This window comes from Larus michahellis, chromosome 3 (assembly GCF_964199755.1).
Source record: "Larus michahellis chromosome 3, bLarMic1.1, whole genome shotgun sequence".
Classification (NCBI taxonomy): domain Eukaryota; kingdom Metazoa; phylum Chordata; class Aves; order Charadriiformes; family Laridae; genus Larus; species Larus michahellis.
In genome coordinates, this window is record NC_133898.1 from 22605669 (window position 1) to 22624054 (window position 18386).

General features: G+C 43.6%; 1 protein-coding gene across 1 annotated transcript; it reads right to left on the reverse strand.

The window, feature by feature from the left end:
- Positions 1 to 16515: 16515 nt before the first annotated feature.
- Positions 16516 to 17642, reverse strand: TMEM178A (transmembrane protein 178A). Its single transcript, XM_074578377.1, has 2 exons — positions 17546 to 17642; positions 16516 to 16772 (listed from the first exon to the last, which is right to left on the reverse strand). Exons 1-2 carry the CDS (start codon positions 17640 to 17642, stop codon positions 16516 to 16518), a joined length of 354 nt encoding a protein of 117 aa, XP_074434478.1.
- Positions 17643 to 18386: the final 744 nt, after the last annotated feature.

Consider the following 18386-nt stretch of genomic DNA (forward strand, 5'->3'; position numbering starts at 1 on the left):
GGGTAAGATTACTTCACCAGAAAAATTGAAATACAGTTGGGAATATATATTAACCAGATGGGTGCCAGGAAGACTTCCCCGTGCTTTTATAAAAAATTGCTTTACAAACAGATGTCTGATCTGTAGCTGAAGGGATTACAGAATAAATAGCAGATTTGTCCTTCTAACTGCAACTTAGTCAGTCATTGGTAATATGTCAAACTTGATGCACATCAATGAATTGACTTAATGTGTAAGATGTTGGGGAAGTTGTTTAGTTATCTTTTTTGTCAAATGGAATTTCAATCTGTCAGGAATAAAGCAACGTGAACTACAGCAATGGAGTACCTTGATGTGCATGAAAAAATACGGAAGAATTATCAAACTTCAGCACATATAAAATAAATCATCTGCTTCGGGCTAGGATTTGGGCTAGGAGAGCAGATTGTAGCGTTACGAACTTATACAGGATAACTAAATGAATTCATATTCAGAAAAAAATTGCTAAAGCTATAAGTGAAGATATAATAATGACAGATAAGGTAAGAAAAAAGAATTGTTTTGTTTGCAAAAATGTTAGAAAAAGTTACAATATTCAGTAGTCAACCATTGAAAGAAATGCCTCTGAATGCTTTGAGTATGTTTTTAAAGAGAGACTTTCTCTCACCATTGCCTGTCTGGAGACTTGATGAATGAAGACTGATAGTTTTTAATGCAGGATTCCTGAAAACAATTATTTTTTTTTTATAACGCGTTATTCAGCAGTTATGTTTGCCTTTTTAAATTAAAATAAAGACACGGCGTTGGCTTTGACAACAGATTTCTGTAACACAGTTTCATATCCGTTATCTACTCAAGCCCGCAATTGTGTGCTGAGGGAAGAGGATGTTTTCTTTGAGAGCAGAAATACACCTTTTCCGATTTCTGTGGGGCAGCGATGTTTCTCAGCTCTTCCCGGGAGCAATGCTTGTCCCAGGACACTTTAGAAAGAGGGAATTATGTATAATTTGACAAGGAGCAGGACCACGTAACCTTACAACCAACCTTGACTGAAATTTGATATGTTTTATTCCTGTGCCATCGAAAGGATTAACAGCTGGGATTGAATCCAAACCCCTCTATTAATCCACTGGGCGAGCACAACACCAGTATGAGCACTGGCAGCGCACTCGAGACGTTATACTGTCACTGCCCCCTGCGCCTTAAATCATTTTCAATGTCAGTAACCATGGTGCCTGGCTTGCCCACTACCCATCTACTCCGCTCTGGTGACACCCCACCTGGAGTACTGTGTGCAGCTCTGGAGTCCTCAGCACAAGAAGGACATGGACCTGTTGGAGTGGGGCCAGTGGAGGCCACGAGGATGCTCAGAGGGCTGGAGCACCTCTGCTGTGAGGACAGGCTGAGAGAGTTGGAGTTGTTCAGCCTGGAGAAGAGAAGGCTCCAGGGAGACCTTAGAGCCCCTTCCAGTCCCTAAAGGGGGCCTACAGGAGAGATGGGGAGGGAACTCTTTATGAAGGAGTGTAGTGATAGGATGAGGGGAAATGGTTTTAAACTGAAAGAGGGGAGATTTAGATTAGATATTAGGAAGAAATTGTTTACTGAGAGAGTGGTGAGACACTGGCCCAGACTGAAGAAGCCAGCCAGGTTGAAGAAGCTGTGGCTGACCCGTCCCTGGAGGTGTTCAAGGCCAGGCTGGATGAGGCTTTGAGCAACCTGGTCTAGTAGGAAGTGTCCCTGCCCATGGCAGGGGACTTGGAACTGGATGATCTTCAAGATCCCTGACAACCTGAACCATTCTGTGATTCTATGATTCTGCAGGACGTCCCCCTGAGGGGTGGGACAGCTCCTGCCTTCACCCAGCGCAGCATCAGCGTGGCTGAGAGGACTGGTGTTGGGAGGCTGCTGCTATCATTTCTATTGCCTGGAAAAAATCTGTTTTAAAGCACTTTGCTTCCAATTCCCACATCCCTAATCTGCCAGGTGTCTCCTTGAGGTGATGTAATGAGGGCGAGAATTGCTTTCTCCTCACCAGCCTGGCAACCTCTGGAGCCCCTTGGCTCATTAAGTGCTCCGAGCCCCCATGCATCCCAGGTACATGATCGTCTCCTGCTCATGGGTGAGCCAGGTGGTCACCTGGGCTCGGCAGATCTCAGCACTGACTCCCGCCCCAGGCTGAGTCTGAGGGCTCAGAACAACCCCTTCAGCCCTGTGCAGGGGCAGCTGGAGGCACTCCAGTGGTTTCCACTAGCTTCCTCCCAGTATGAACCACCTTCCCACCACTGGGGCAAGGTGTGTCTTAGTTTCTTGATAGTATCTTGTGGAATCTTAGCACTAACATAAATGTTTTCATGTAGGACCTTGATGATGGCAGAGTATTCCTGTGGAAATTTTCAAGTGGAAATTTGTTGGTGGGATAATGCTGCTGTGGGGATTTTTCTTGTGGGAGTTTGTTGATGGTGGAGTGTTTTTGTGGGAGTTTTCATGCAGGGGTTTGTTGATGGTGGAGTGTTACCGTAGAAGCACTGCTGCATTTATTTTGAGGTGCAATGTTGGAGAGGACAACAGTGGTTTGGTGTGAGTTCCTGGGAACAAGACTCTTGGAAGGGACTGGCAGGTGCAGCGTGGGGGGCAGAGCTGAGGTTGGCTGTGAAACCACTGGGGTGGAGAGCAAACGCGGGTGCGTTTCCAAAAGTGAAGAGAGTTAAGACATAGCTGGCTGCTTCGGCCCCTTCTGCCTGGGCTGAGGAAGGCCAGGTGGAGCCAAAGTGTTTCCCCAGCAACTTACTGTATGTCTGAACTTTCAGAAATCTGAGAGAAAGCATAAGGTTAGTGAAAAAATCTGTTTCTAAGCTATACCATCTATTAAACAGGCAATGAACTTTCCTCTGCACGGAGTAGATTTGGATAGAAGTGTCACTGTTTATTTCAAGAGAGGATTTCAAGATATCTCAAAGTTTATTTCAAGAGAGGCCGCTATAAATTATCAAATAAGATCACTTCTTATAGTGCTATTATAATATAATAAAGTTCAGAAATACTCTGGACTTCATTAAAGAAGAGAAAAGGCAACACAACCGTCAGCTTTGTAGTGAAAATGAAATAAAACCTGCCTCTCATGATGTAGGAGAGTATTTTATTGTAATGCCTTGCCTACCAATTTACTTTGTGTAATGGAGACTCAAAGTTCAAAGAAGATCTCACCTAAACCAAAAAGAAATCAAATCAGGCTGGTGGGTTTTTGTATCAAACCTAAATTACGCCTGCCTGAGAGCAAGGTGGGGGTTTGAAACTGGGAGTGGGGAATGCTACAACTGAGATAGGTTTCTTCTTTGGAAGAAGTGGGCTGTGCTTTTGGGAGCGATGGGGACGTGGTTTTGGTAATAAAAGATTAACAGTCACGACTTGCCTCCTGTTTAGGAGAGGAGAGCGGTGCAGTCAGAGGTGGTAAGAAGGAAGGAGGACAAGGGCTGTATCCTCTTTGAGAGAGGTGGGCTTTGTAGTCCAGAACAAGTGCAGGGGGCCTGAGAATTGTTTTTTAGCATAAAGTAGAGACAAGTTTCCAAGCGCAGGGCTATGCTGAGCCAGCTGCCCAGGCTCCCTCTGCATGCTGACCTGGTCTGGAACCGGGACAGTGTGACAGAGCGAGTGTAACTGTGCTGAGGAGCCTGCACCGTGATGAGAAATGTATCTATGTGCCAGTTTGAAGAAAAAAAAAAAAAAGGAAAAAAGAAAAAAAAAAAGTCATGCTAGCACATCTGGGAGCTGTTTGAGCAGGGATTTTCTTCGATGTGGCAGAAAGAAGCAGTCAAACAGAGCTCCAAAGCTACGGGGGTTGCACAGTTGCGTGCCAGGTTCCCTTGGGGTTGGAGTGCCTGTTGGCAACAGGGTGGCTGTTAAAAGGCATGGGGGGCACTGGGGGGGCTCTAGAAAACTGACACCTTTGCAGTCTTAGCCAGGTAGCTGGAATATTGGCTACGTGAGTGTGTGGAGAACATGCAGGATATTGCTGCGCCATTTAGATCAGTTGAAAAAAAAAAAAAACAACCAAAAACCAAGACCAAATCATAAGACCATTGCAGTCAGTTCAAAAGACAAGATACACTGGACTCCAAATGAAGACACTGAGCTCGGCCGGAGCACTAGTGCGGGTTTGCTTCCTTACTTGTCCAGGATTTCCCTGGTTTCCCTAAGTAAGTCTATTTGCACTGGGTTTCTTTTTCCCCCTTTTGTTCAGCCATCAAAAGACAGCAGAAAGGAAATCTCTGCAGGGGCTGAAGAGGGGGCAGGGAGGGAGCTCCTGTCTGCCAGGGAAGGGGAATAAGTGCAGCCCTGTGATCTTAGTACACCTGTCTTGAATCTTTTAATCTTCCCCCAGCAAAAATAAAACCCCAGCCTGCCACCTATGAAGATCATAAGCAAAATTGTCCTTGATTTCTGGGGGATTATAGGGTAATACCTGGAACAGCCTTGTACAGAGGCGAAAGAGCATTGCTGGCTCTGTTCCTTTTCTAATTCAGATGACAAATGGTTTTCAGCCTTCGCTTGCCGAAGTTCAGCCTGTGCTCCCCGGGTCGAGGGGAGCATACTTCATCTACTGGTTTACGTTTGTACGCTGTAGGCTTTTATTCTGCCGATGGTCTGCAAAACTCAGCCTCGCTCATTTTAATCTGGTATGATGACTTGAGGTTTAAGTCACATTCCTCCCATCTGCAGACACACAGCTCTCCATGACAGGCCAGCGTTAGCAACAAAGTGCAAACAGGTTCATTCCCCGAGCTGGGAACTGTGGTCAACTAGTACAAAGTAGGTAAAAAATGAAAGAATGAAGTTTGAGAGGTCTCCTATAACTAATTATTTCCAGCTACAGCCTGCTCCCAGGGTGACATTGGAGAACGTTAAAGTTTATTAGCAGGTATTTTGGCCATCCGCTCAAATTATAATTCTACCTTCAGCTAGGTCAGAGTATCCAAACAATAAAAATATCTTCCAAAAGTCATGGTGGACTGCTCTTTTGTCCTCACTGGAGCCACTTTCCAGAAATTACTTGAGCAAATTTTGTAGTTAGAGGTGTAGGTGGACACCTCAGAAGAGAGCAGCCTTGCCCCCAGGCCAGGACGCGCTCCTGCGCCTAAACCTACGTGCTCCCACATACCCCAAGAGCAGTTGCACGTTCCAGGCTTTCATTCTCCGCTTTCTCTGATGCACAACCAAGCCAAAAACACCTCACAGAAAGCTTTGTCAGGGTAAGAAACCTCTCTGTGGCTGCTGCAGCCCCCCCCAAGCTTGCAGCAGCAGGCGTGTGGCACCTTAGCCTGCGTGCAGAAAGGGGTCCCCAGAGAAAGCTCCTGGATCCACCACAAGGTAACGGACGTTTCTTTTGTTTTTCTTTATTTAATATTTATTTTTCTTTATTTAATGATGTTTCTTTCATTTTTCTTTATTCAATATTTATTTTTCTTTATTTAATGGTCTCATTCTGCTCATATCATTCTGAAAAGGAATAACCCATGCTGTTCTTGTTTTGTACGATATTGTTTCCTTAAGGTCTGTTGCATTCCGCAAACGCCCACAGGCACCTGCCCACGTCTCCACAGTCTTCCGTCGAGATGTCCACTGGCTTAAAAGCATCAAAGTTGTTGCTATCATCTACCCTATTCAGATTTAAGGCTTTTCTTTATTTATACAGGAGGTAAGTACCGGCAGTGATATTCACATCTGGGTGCAGCTCTATACGCTATGAAAATCCGAGGGTATTTGTGTCCGGATTGCAGGTTGAAGCTTTTATTTGAGAATGCATCATTGTTAATTCCCCACCTGCGGGCTGATCTCAGTGAACCAGATAGATAGAAAATCATTCCTGGGCAGCCTCAGACTCTACACTGAGGTACAAAGAAACCTTTTCTTCTCCAGCGCTACCCTGTTCTTTCAGTTAAAAAAAAAAAAAGAAAAAGAAAAAGTTAGCGCATCATTGACATTTTCTCATCTGCTTTCAAGCCAAAACAAATTACTCCTGCTACTAATAGCTGTTAGTACTAATTTCTTTAAATAAAACTAAATGCATATCAAAAATATGGTTTAGTTGTTGCTGTCACTGACCCTGGTGTAATACCTGTGCACTAGAAAAAAAAAGAAGCAGATTAGGAAAGAAGAGGACTTGAAAAATATGAGATTGGAGAAAAAGGAACGAGTTCTTAAATTACCACAGGACAGGCAGAAATGCTTAAGAGGAAAGTAAGATTTAATGAAGTAATGAATAATTCCTTCAACCAGTTAGAATAAAACTGGGTCTTCTGGGTGCTGGCATATTTAACAATATGAGGTTAAATAGGCCGTTGTTATTAACCGTCTGCAGAAATGAATGCCAGAAAGGGGAGGAAGACGACACTAGATTATGTTTTGCTGAGCCCGAGCATTATCTTCATTCAAGAGGAGAGCAGACAATTTTCACTGGACCGGCTGATGTCCACCCTGTATCATCTTTACTTCTCACAGCCCGTTCTCTTCACAGCCCACGCTTCCTCCGGCAGCCCCTTTGCAGTCCCACTCTAACGGCAGCTCAGGGCTCTCACTCAACCTAAACCTGAATCCTAACCCTAAAAATAACTATAATCTGAGGATTATCCTTCCACACGGGCAGCCAGCCGTTACCCAGGAAGAAGGCTCTTACAACCCAGGTCTCTCCTCAGCCCACACTTCCCTTTGGGTTCCTCTTTCCAGCCCCACCTCAGCTGCAGCTCTCCAGGCTCTTTCTTTCTCTCAACCCTAAACTGAACTTTTATTTAGGCTGAGCCTGTAAAAAAGCCCCCCAGTTATTGTCCAGATGAAAAATTTCTCACAGCGCAGCGTTCCCTGCACTTTTCTTCACTAACATCCTTTGTGAAATGGATTTATTAAATATTGGAGGTGCAAGTGGACGTCGCACGTGCAAAACTCTGACTTTCTTAACTTTCTATATTCAGTATCTTTAATCAGGCTGATACGTTTAGTCGGGATTTCCAAGAGCAGCAGTCTGAAACTAAGTAGCTGTTGAAGGTCTCTCTTAGTGCAGATCACTAATTATTTGTATAGCATAAATCTTCTCAACAATCCTTCCAAAGCAATAACAATCCCTGAAGTGCAAAATCACAGGAAGAAACAATACCTATATTCAAAATAGACTCACCAGGAAAGAGGAGGAAGAAGAAGTGACTCCCGAACATGCGTGTTTCTATTTAAAATTTAATGATGAAGTTAAACTTCTAGGCAGAGTTTGCATCCTAAGTTTGCATTAACAAAACAAACAACAATACCCTCAAAACCTGATGAGGTGAGATTCTGAACTCATAGGGCTAAATGTGGAATAATGCATTCGTCTATTTCCTTACGTCGGCTCTTTTATGCTGGCTCGGTTGCGTAGATCTGCAGAAACACTGTCCCCAGTAGCTTCCTGGGAAGGACCCTGAGTAGGAAGAACCATCGGGCTGGGCTCCCATGGAATGAAGTTACAAGTGCCCACAGGAGATCTAGCAAATACCCGCTCCTTACTAAAATGGTTCACTCCTTTGCCATACTCATATATTTCTCAATTAATGCTACTGTTCGCTTCTGATTCAGGCACAGATTTTCAAAGGATTTGCATCTGCTTTCTCCAAGTTAAAATGTGGCCTGCATAAAGCGAAGTTTTCTATCAGCTCGTTGCTGAATTTTCTTTCTCTTTGACATAAACAATGAAAAGTAGTCCAACTGCAAAAACGACTTTATTTCAGCAGTGAACTTGATTAGATTTATTTATGCACATTATGCACATGAGAAATTTTAATGGGACCTAAACTTATAAATATCTGCATTACTAAAAGGGCTTTTATTTTCATTGTCTAGAAGAAAAAAAAATGTATTAATATATTAAAATAGCAAGTTACACTTTGGCTTTTCTGCTATTTTATGTTAAGTGTTTGCCACTAGGAAGATATTGCGCAATAACCAATTTTTAATACAACCTGGCGTTATTAAAATTCTAACTGTAAGCTGTTTAGTGGTACTTTCTAGTGGTCAAGAAACCAGAAAGCAATAAAACACCTATGTTTTTAATATGCATTATTTTGGCTACGGTATTAATAACACCTTCTGTTTTGTGAGACACCAGGGAGATGCTGCTGCCCTTGCCACCAAAGCACTGCTGTGGCCAGAGGAGAATCCACAGGGGCTGTGACTTCCCCCACCAGCTTTGAGAAGCAGCTCCCAAAGTGGCTCAGGCACTCCGTTATTTTAATACGGGCTTGGTCCTGCTTCTCTTCCAATCGATGAGAATTTCCTGATGTTTATTTAAATGGAACCAGGACCTGTGAGGTCTTGGGTCAATCCTGGGTCAGCAAGGTAAAGTGATGTCTTTTTTTTTTTTTAATAGAAGGCGTAACTCCAGCACTTTAAAAGCTGAGCACCTGGAATCAGAAATGCCAGAATTAAGGCCGTGTGTGCAATTCTTCTTCTCCTTTGCATGCGTGTGTTGCAATACAGCCTATATAATGATGTTCTGCTTTCTCCAGGAGACACCTGTTCTCTCAGATGTACAGGGCAGACAGAGAGTGTGGCAGGACCATGTTTGGGATGAGTTGGTTTCCATAGGATCCTTCTTACCTCACACGTGAAAGTGGGTTGGCGGAGGACAAGTCCTGAGATGTGGGGAGAAGTGCACTTGCAAGTCTTGGCTACGATCTTAATTGCGGCATTTTCAGATGCCTGATGTTTGATTGTTTATGTAAAGTAATAGCAAACAAACCCACCTTGATCTTGATTATGCTGCCTGCGCAACCTTTGAAAGAAAACTGAGCTTTCACACATTTAACTCAATGACGCTCATGTGGAAGGACAACAGTGTCTCCTGGATTCAATTACTAAATTTCTTGCGCTGTTGAGTTCAAGCAGCCAGTAAAGTAATAAGCTGTCCCTTTTTTTTTGCATGACACCTTTGGAGGGAGATCCTACGCTTTTCCAGAAAAAAAGTCTTTTGAAGGCTAAGGTCTGAACTTTCTGCTGTTTAAACAAAAAATCCAGAGGAGCCAATGAAATACCTTTTTTTAGACTCCTATTTATAGGTATCAGAGCCGGGCATAAGGACAATTTCCTTTGGAAAGCGGTGTAGTTAAATCGTTAAAAATTAAATGAAATATGTAGTTCCTATACTGGGGAATCAAATCTGCTGGACTTTTAGCTGCCGCAGGATGGTCTACTTGGTCAGGTTTGCTTAACACTTTAACTAATTGTTAAATTACTGTCATTGAAAGAGTTGAAACGAAAAACTTCCAGCATCCTAGGCCAGTTTTTTGTTTCTTTGTTTGCTTTTCCCCCACCCCCGAGATCACAGGTGTGGTGAGAGCTGAAGGAGGAGAAGGACGTGCACGTATCCTGAGAAAGAGAGTAAAAGCAGAGGACTGATGAAATATCTGCAAGCTTAAAAAGCAGATATTCAACAGGTTTAAGTAGTTGTATCAGAACTTTGTAATAGAATTTGGTATGATTATAAAAGTTAAAAAAAATCTCTAGAGTCCAGCATTACAATTTCCTAAAAATTCCACTCCTGAATGATAGAAGCATTAGGTGATTTGAAGAAATGCTTGGTAGGAATATTTTTGGCAGTAGCAGAATGGTAGATTTTAGATTAATTGCCATCCTGAAGATGGTTGTAAAACTGTTCAAATTCCCAAGAAAACCTGAGCTAAGACAGACGGAGCATGGAAAATATTAACCTGAGAAATTAAAACTTAGAAAAGTCATAGCTGACTAGACCCAGAGGTTGAAATGAGTGCTGGGCAACGTTTCCCTGGATGGCTGATGCCACAAAGCCCTAGCAGAACTAGGTCATAGTGTCCGGGGACTTTATTGAGGGTATCTGCTGCCCTCTAACAGCAACACGTAGGAATCACATACTGGTTTCTAGGAGTAAGCCAGAAAACACAGGACCAGACCCTGCTCTGACCTGCGCACCCTCCTGTCTCCTGTCACTCCAAAGTGTGTGCTTCTTCTGTTTCCCTACAGCTTTAGAAGACAAATGGCATGCTGCTTTTGCCCATCAGCCATCGCTCCGGTGATTTGAATCAGCCATCAGAAACGTAAAGGACTATCAGTACTATAGCTTGGAGTCTTCCCTCCAACGACTACCATACTTTAAAACCAAACCACAACAACCCTTCTAGGGCAGAAAGGGTCTTTTAGATTGATTTTTTTCTTTATTTATTCCCTCCCTCAGTAGCTCCACCTCCTGCACCCAGGCAAAGTCTGACTGCTACTGAGTGGATCGCAGCTGCACTCGCATTTACCAAAAAAACCCTCCCAAGCCAAATTTCAAACGTGTGTTATTTTCCCGAACTTGTGAAAAAAATGTAAAGGCTCAGGTACTGATGTCCATGCCGCAGAACTCTTCTCCCCAGAGACACATGGCTGATGTATAAAAAGAATCGCTGCCGTTTCTGAGATGAGATTGTGAAGAGGTGCCTGCGTTAGCGGCTCAGTTTGCCTCCGCTTCATGAACGCAATGCTCTGATAGACTCTTGAAAGGTTAGCGGCGTAAATAAAAAGCACAGGAAATAAAATTTTCTTCCTGAAATCTATACAAGTACAGTTGCATAAAAAGGAGGATAGCATTTTTTTACAATTTGAAATTAGTATAATAGGTGTATCTAGACAGGATCATCGTGAAACGTCTGTTTAAAACGCCAATTTAGAAAGCCATTTATGTAAGTACTGTAATCGCACTCTCTTTCTGCACGACAGACACACGCTGTTCTGTGCAGACAGTTTGAAAGGGCGAAGAGAAACTCTTTCCCTGCCAACCTCATTTCTTTTGAGAATTTATTTTTCCTGCTGTGTAGGTCTTCAAATCTGAAGGAGAAGTCTAGCTAAAATAATGAAGCCGAATAAGACTGTCATCCAGTATTTCGGCTCCAGTTTTAGAAACTAAGCAGCTAATGCTAATGGGATTAATTGTTAGCCCACTGGCACACTCAGTGCTTGTGACACTGGCCAATCTAACGAGCCCACGGCACTATGAAGTTAAATAAATTACATAGAGCTTAAAGCTAGCAGCTGGTTTGTCTCCCCTCTCTATCTAGAGGTTGTTTATTTTTCTCAGGAGGCACAAATCATGCAATTTTCATAGTTATAGCCAAGACCCAGACTGCTAACCGTGTCATCCAGCTCAGCAATACACAGCTGCTTGCTTTGTGCATGCAGTGGCATTTATGGATGTTCCCTTTCCTTATGTCTTCTAACAACAAGAGACTGACTTTGGTCTCTCTGCTTCTCTAGGGTTACGTATAGAAATAAGAAAAGTTAGTAAAATCCCATTGAATTGAACAGATGACAACAGGATGTAAATTGGTCACATCTTAACAGACGTTAATTCTCCATGATTATACAAACAGATTGGTTATCTACTGATGCTCTTAATTGGGGATTTAAAAGACAAATTACTATTCACTTAGCATTTGAGAAAACACGTTCACAGATCTTTAAGTGCACCTTAATAAATGGCATTCTGATTTTGATGCGATTCATGACCTTGGTTAGATGGGAAGATGAGAGAGAAAGCACTTCAACAGAAATGTTGCGTCTACGGCCTTAATCCAATTTGCAAGTCCAGTCACACCGACCACAGCCACGCTATTTAAAATAATAGGTTGTGCCAATCCCATTTCTGCTCTGGTCATGAACAACCACTGCCATGGACTAAAGAGTCAAAAGGGCTAGCAAAAGTTTTTCCTTTGGAAAATATCTGTGAGAGTCTCTTTGGGTGCTGACTGTAGGTTTGTAACCTTCTGTGCTTGTGTGGATGCGCCCCTTGCTACATGAATAATTGTTAGGAAGAAAGATTATTGTGAGGGTGATAAGAGAAATTCAGTTATTTGTTTCCTGCTGATGGGGTGCTCCCTCCACAGGGAAAAGGGGAAATAATTTAGAGATCAATGCAGAAACATGAAAGAGAAATTACAGATAACACTGTCTATCTGTGTGCATCTCCAAGACATACTTCCCTTAGTTTAGTTTAGTTGTAATCATCTCCTTTCTTCCTTTTTCTTTCATGCTTCTGAATGTGTAAAATAATAAAACGACTGTGCTAAGGAAAGAACAGTAGTTTGCAGGCTCCAGTCTTGCAGAAACTTTTCGGACACTACCACTCTCCTGATCTCAGCTGGGAAGGGCCGTGTGGCTTACAAATGACAAATTTTGTCGTTCTCAAAAAAACAAATAAAAAAAAATCCAGATAAAATGTAGCTTGTAACTTAAATGTACCAAATGAGTAATAGTGGGGACTCATTAAGCTCAGTGTTGAATTGTCGATGTTTTGCAGTAGGAGTATTTTAAATGACGATGCCTTTCTCCTGCAAGAGGGAATCGATTTGCTGTCAGTCCATGAGCTAGTCTGGGGAGAACGTAATAATTTTATGACCTTATTCTGGACCTCAGAGCCTGAGTCTAAATTAGTCCTATATGATATTCACGACAGACAAAAGCTGAGTGTTTTTCCCTGTGCATGGGTGATGAAGTATGCGTATCTTTTTACTTTGCAATATTTATTTCTTACCATTCTGGTAAGAATGGTATTTCTTATTTATAAGACTTACAGGACTATATTTATAAGATTTATAAGACTATAAGAAATATAAATATTTCTTATTTATAAGACTATATATAGATTTATTTCTTGCTTAAAAGCTGTGGTTGGGCTTGGCTTCTAGGATAATGGAAGGTACTTTTACGTCAAGCTTTTCTAATACTGAATGAGTAATTGCTGTCTTTGTCAGTGGTCAGAAGCTGTTATTTCTGCATGTTTTGAGAGGGACTGTAAGTAACTTGTCCTTCCCCTTGTAGATAAAATTGTTGTGCTGCAAGAGTTGATCCAAGGATGGTCCAAGAAACATCTCCAGCTAGTTCCGGAAAGGCTGGCATAGAATCACAGCAGGGTTTAGGTGAGAAGGGACTGCTGGAGGTCTTTAGTCCTGTCATCTGCTCAGAGCAGAGCTAAGCCCAAAGCTGGGTCAGGTTACTCAGGTCCTTGTCCAGTCGAATTTTGAGCATCCTGAGGGATGGAGAACTCATAGTCTTGTCCTTTCACGTGCTGCCTACACTCTGGCCAGCACAACCTGGTATGTGGTCGGCCTTCATCACCACAAGGGTGCAGTGCTGCATCGTGGACAAGAGAACTGTCTATTCCCAGTATGCAGGAACTCTGGGGAGTTACTTCAGGCACTAGCTCTGCCAGAATCCAAGTGATTTTGGCTGTAACTGGATTCTTGGGAGAAGAAAAGGGGGACGGAGAATAATGTGTGGTTCCTTGCCATTCATATGTGTGTATCTGACATCTGTGCCAAGTAAAGTGCTTGCAAGCTTACCTCTTCTTTTGCATTTGGCTTGTAAAGATGTACTGCGTGCTGAGAAGCAGCAATTGGTTTGGAACCATGCAGTCCCCTGTTAGGAGAGTCTTACTCCCATACCACCCCTAACAGGGAAGCTACAAGCTAAAGCACAGTCTAACGCATTTGTCTCTTACCAGTCTCCATTGGGTTGGTGGCTTCATAGTGCCATTTGCAAGGATAAGCACAGAAGGAGCTGTGAATCTGAGTTCATAACCAACAAAACAGCTGGCAGGCAGTTTTGTAAGGTGAAGGGGGCATAGCTGCTGTTCATTTTTCAGATAGTTAGATGTAAAGACCTGCCTTTATTCTGCTGCATTGCCATTGCCTTCAGAAGGATCTGACACTGTGATTTTGGATATTCTGTTTGGGAAGAAGTTCAAGATCACAAAAGACACAATGTTCCTACCAGATATTCTCCAGGAAACACAGAAGTGGACCACCCAAGTTGCAGAAGGCAAAGTCAGGGACTGGGAGAATGAGGAACTGCCCACTGTAGGAGAAGACCAGGTTTGAGATCACATAAGGAACCTGAAGGTACACAAGTCCATTGGACCTGATGAGATTCATCTGTGGGTCCTCAGGGGTCAGTACTGGGACCAGTGCTGTTTAACATCTTTGTTGGTGACATGGACAGTGGGATTGAGTGCACCCTCAGCAAGTTTGCCAATGACACCAAGCTGTGTGGTGCAGTTGACATGCTGGAGGGAAGGGATGCCATCTAGAGGAACCTGGGCAGGCTCGAGAGGTGGACATTTGGAGATATAGGTTACTGAGTTGAACTATGACCTTTAAAGTGCTTAGACCTTTTGTCAAATGCAACTGGCATCTGAAGTGTCAGCAGTGTTGAGTTCTGCACAGATGAATGAGTGCCAGGCAGGATGAACACTTAACCTTTTTTTCCCCTGCAATTGCAAGAGTACCTCATGTTGGAGGCACTATTGTATTGCTGCTGAGCCAAGATCTCTGTGAGCACATGGATAAGATGCCTCAGGTGTGCTGAAAATGACTCTCCTAATGCCATTTCTGATGGCGCAAGTGAGACTGCCACTGCAAAAGCCCTGAATGTTGATGGGAATTCTTCCTCCTCGGTGAATGGTGTTGAAGAGTCCTGTCTCAGCAGCCAACAGACACATTTTGGGTCTCTGGTGCCGGATGGCATTTATGGAGTTAGTCTTGGAAAGACGGATGCTTTCATATACAAATACAGGAAGATCTCTACTGCTGGGAATCGATAGCTTTCTTGCATTGTGCCAAAGTGAACTTGAATCCTGGTACACTTGAAGAGCAGCATGGCAGTGGTCTGACAGGGCCCTGATGATCCGAACGAACTCTGTGCCATTTGATAGCTCACCTTACTTTCTTTGGATGTCCAAAGGCATTGCTTTTCTCTCTTTGGTTTTCAGGAGAGGTGTAAGATGCCTACTAGTGTTTCAGATGTTTTTACTGTAAAATACTGTAATGAAACAGGAGTCTTCAAATCCTTGTTTAGGCAAAGCCTCTCGATATTGGGAGGAGTTTCTTTGGGAGAGAAAGACTTCATTTGCAGAACTGTAAGAAACAAATGTGGTAATATTAAATGTAAATGGATTTTCACCTTCAGCAATGTTTTTAGGAAGCACATCTTCTCTGAAGAAGTCTCCAGCTCGTTTTGCGGGCTGGGTGCGTGCTTTACCACATGCCTTGTAGTATTACGTTAAAGCTCATGTCTGATGAGTTTGAAATGTCACTATTCAGATTGCTTGGAGTGGAAAATTAACTATTTTCTGTGTTAGTTCTTCGCAGCGTTTGCATGTATCTAATGGGATAATAAATAATGCTTTTCCGCACTTGGTAAAGTTAGTTCAAGGGGACAATGTGGAAGATGGAAAAACTTGCCAAGTGGATGATCTTCCTTCTACCTGCAAAGAAGCACCTGAAAAAATTCTCCTGAGAAGAGAGAGGTCTTAGCAGTTCTTTTAGTCTATGCAAAAGGTATTGGGGGGCGGGGGGGAGGGGGAATAGTCTAATTCAAGGCTTTCCCATGGCTGCTGAGCTGACAGGGAAGTATTTTTATAGAGAATGACTGCAGATTGTTTTCAGATGCTATTTTGGACAAGCATTTGCAACTTGGCAAGCTGGGATGGACTCGTGCATTGTGTTCCTCTGCTGTGATTAGTATGGAGATAACGATTAGTAGTGTGTCTGGTGCGCAGGGCGGGTTTTTTTTTGGCTTTCTTTTCTGAGTTTTTTCTTGATTCTGACAAGGTGCTTTGGCTGGGTAAAGGAAGAGGCTTTAATCTTAAGGATAATTGTATCTCAGGAGACTAAAACTTACTGTTGTTGAGAACTGCTTGTGGAGCCCCCCCCAGCTGTATACAATGCTGAGGTGTCTTTTCAATACAGTTGTCGTGCTGGTGGGAAGGGGCTTCTGGTGGCTCCCAGCCTCCACATTGGATCAGGCTGGTTGCCAATCACAACAGCTGGGGCTTTGTCCAGCCCAGTCTGAAACCTCCAAGGATGGAGATGGCTGCCTCTCTGGGTACATGTCCCAGGGGACACCACCCTCCTGGGGGAGAAGCTTTTCTTATGTGTGAGCCTCCCAAACTGCAATCTGTGGCTGTTATCCCTCACTGCATTGTCTGACACTGCGGGAGTTTGGCTCGCCCATGTCTATAAATGCCTTTCAAGCAGTCACAGGCTCCTGGTAGATGCCCCCTCTGCCTCCTTTTCACCAGACTACCCAAGCCTGGCTCCCTCCCCTCACAGGGAGAAGGGGTTATAATTCTGACGAGGATTCATTTGGCAACAGTGACTTTTCCTTAATTTCTTTATGTACAGATCCTTGAAAAACAGAAATAGCCCTTAATTCTTTCAGCAACTTTCCTCCCCCTTTTACTTTCCAGTGCAAACATCTTCCTCTGCATGGACTTGTCATGCTGAACTGAAGCATCTCTCGTGAGCCATCTCTGTCCTCCGAGAACTGTCTCCTTTTCAAATCTCTCTGCTGGGCAGCATGAGAGAACGGCTTGCTGAACCGGTAAAACGCTATGGTCAGATTTTGAAGAATCAGACTATTGTGCTTGGAATTCTGGGTTCTGCTTCTTCAAGTAAGTTCTGAAAAATGCCATTCATCCGTGAATAAATGGTGTTTGTGGCAGGTGGAGAGTCATATGGAGGAGTCTCTGGTGGACTTCATCTGCATAACGTTGCCCCTGCTAACAAATGGGTAAGCTGTGCAAAGACACCCAGCTGCTGCTGTAAATCCTAGACTGCACCAAACACAAACTACAGACCAGTGGTATCCATGTTCGATGTGTTCGACGTCATCAGGGAGACTATAGACGAATGTGGAGGGGTGGTTTAAGTCATATATTATGCTAGCTGCATAAATGCACAGAGATACAGTGCAAAATATTCCTGTAAACGAAATAATCATGTCGTTATTTTGAGATGTAGCATAGCATGAATAACAAAATAAATGTTAGGCCTTACTAATCAAATAACTTGCTCCCAGCTTTGTTGGTATAAGTTATCTTGGGTAGCACACAGGTGATAATTACTGGCATTCATAAAGTTTTTGTGTATTATCCAGTTACGTAAGGCTAAGCCTCAGCTCTGTGCTTGCGAATTGCATCCAGCAAACTTCGTGTTTGCTACTTTTAAGAATAAGGGAGTCTCCTCAGTGACTTCAGTCACCTCTGATTTCGCAGAGCCTGCTGCGTGCCTCAGAGCAGCCAGGGGAAATTGTTTTGCCTTGTGCTGCGTGTTATCTGATCTGGAGGTTACTGAGCAGGTAATCTGCCTCCGCGGCTGGCCCTCCACATAACTCCGCAGAGGAACGGCTCAGGCTAAATCGCTCCCCAGCTCTCTGCCGTCACTCCGCTCCCGGCCTGGGGTTTCTGTTGGCTAACTTTTCCTTAAGCGCTTTTCATTAGGCTATGTTTTTCATTAAGCAGCTCAATTAGCCATGCACAATGAGCCTTTCCTCGGGCCTGTGCTTTCCAAATGTATTAAAAAAATATAGCTGTGCGGTGCATTTACAGCTGCTCCAATGAAAATATTTCCTCTGGCACAAGAGAAGGTGTGTTTTGCTTAGCCTCATTAGCTTGGATGTTTCGTGTTTGTGGATTTTACCTTTCCTTCCCCTCTAAACAACCTCTAATTTTACAACTAAACATTATTTTTTTTAAGTACCTTGAGGAACAGCAGACCAGCAACATGCTGGGTGAGGCTTTCCTCCCAAAAGAAGCTGACTGCTGCCCCGATGCACCCGCAGAGAACAACTACAGCCATGCCCAGGAACCCAGCCGTGATCCTTCTCAAGTCTGTTTCCACCAAACCTGAGAAATTAAGAGCAGGTGTTACCACGGAGAAGCCTTCCACCGCAGGAGGAAGTGGAGGGACACCCAGAAATAGCCACGACTGCAGCTGGCCTGTGCCGGGCAGACCCACGGTAGGAATCATCCCAGGCCGATGAGAGAGTGCTTGTAAGTAGAAAGTGATCCTGTAGCAAGGCTGCTACAAACTACTGGATTTGTAGTTGTGCTGTAATCTTCCCGCTATCATATAAGCCATATAATCATAGGGCTTCAGGATGTGGGTGCAGCATGGTTTTATGCAGAGACACTGCGATACACTCTTTGTTCTCTATTTCCTTCTAGAGTTTAAATTTAAAGTAACTTTGGATGGACAGAAATGCTCCAGTTTCTAAAGGCCAGTAAGTTTCCATGCAGACAGGTTCTGCCATAATTGTTTAGCACGTGGCTTCTGTTGTCAGCTTCTGACATGTCTCCTGATGGAGCTTTTCTGGCCACACCAGAACATGGGTTTCCAAACTGGTGTTAGCAGACCCCGAGAGAGGTGAGGGGAGATGTGACCTGCCTATGAAAGGTGGCTAAAAGCAGGTCACATTCAACAAACTTAAAAACTCTTGTGTGTGGTGCTCATATTTTCCTGCACCGATCATAGCGGCCTGCAAGTAAAAACAAGGGAGAAAATTGCTGATGGCCAGGCCCCAATGGGATCCTGCCTCCTCAG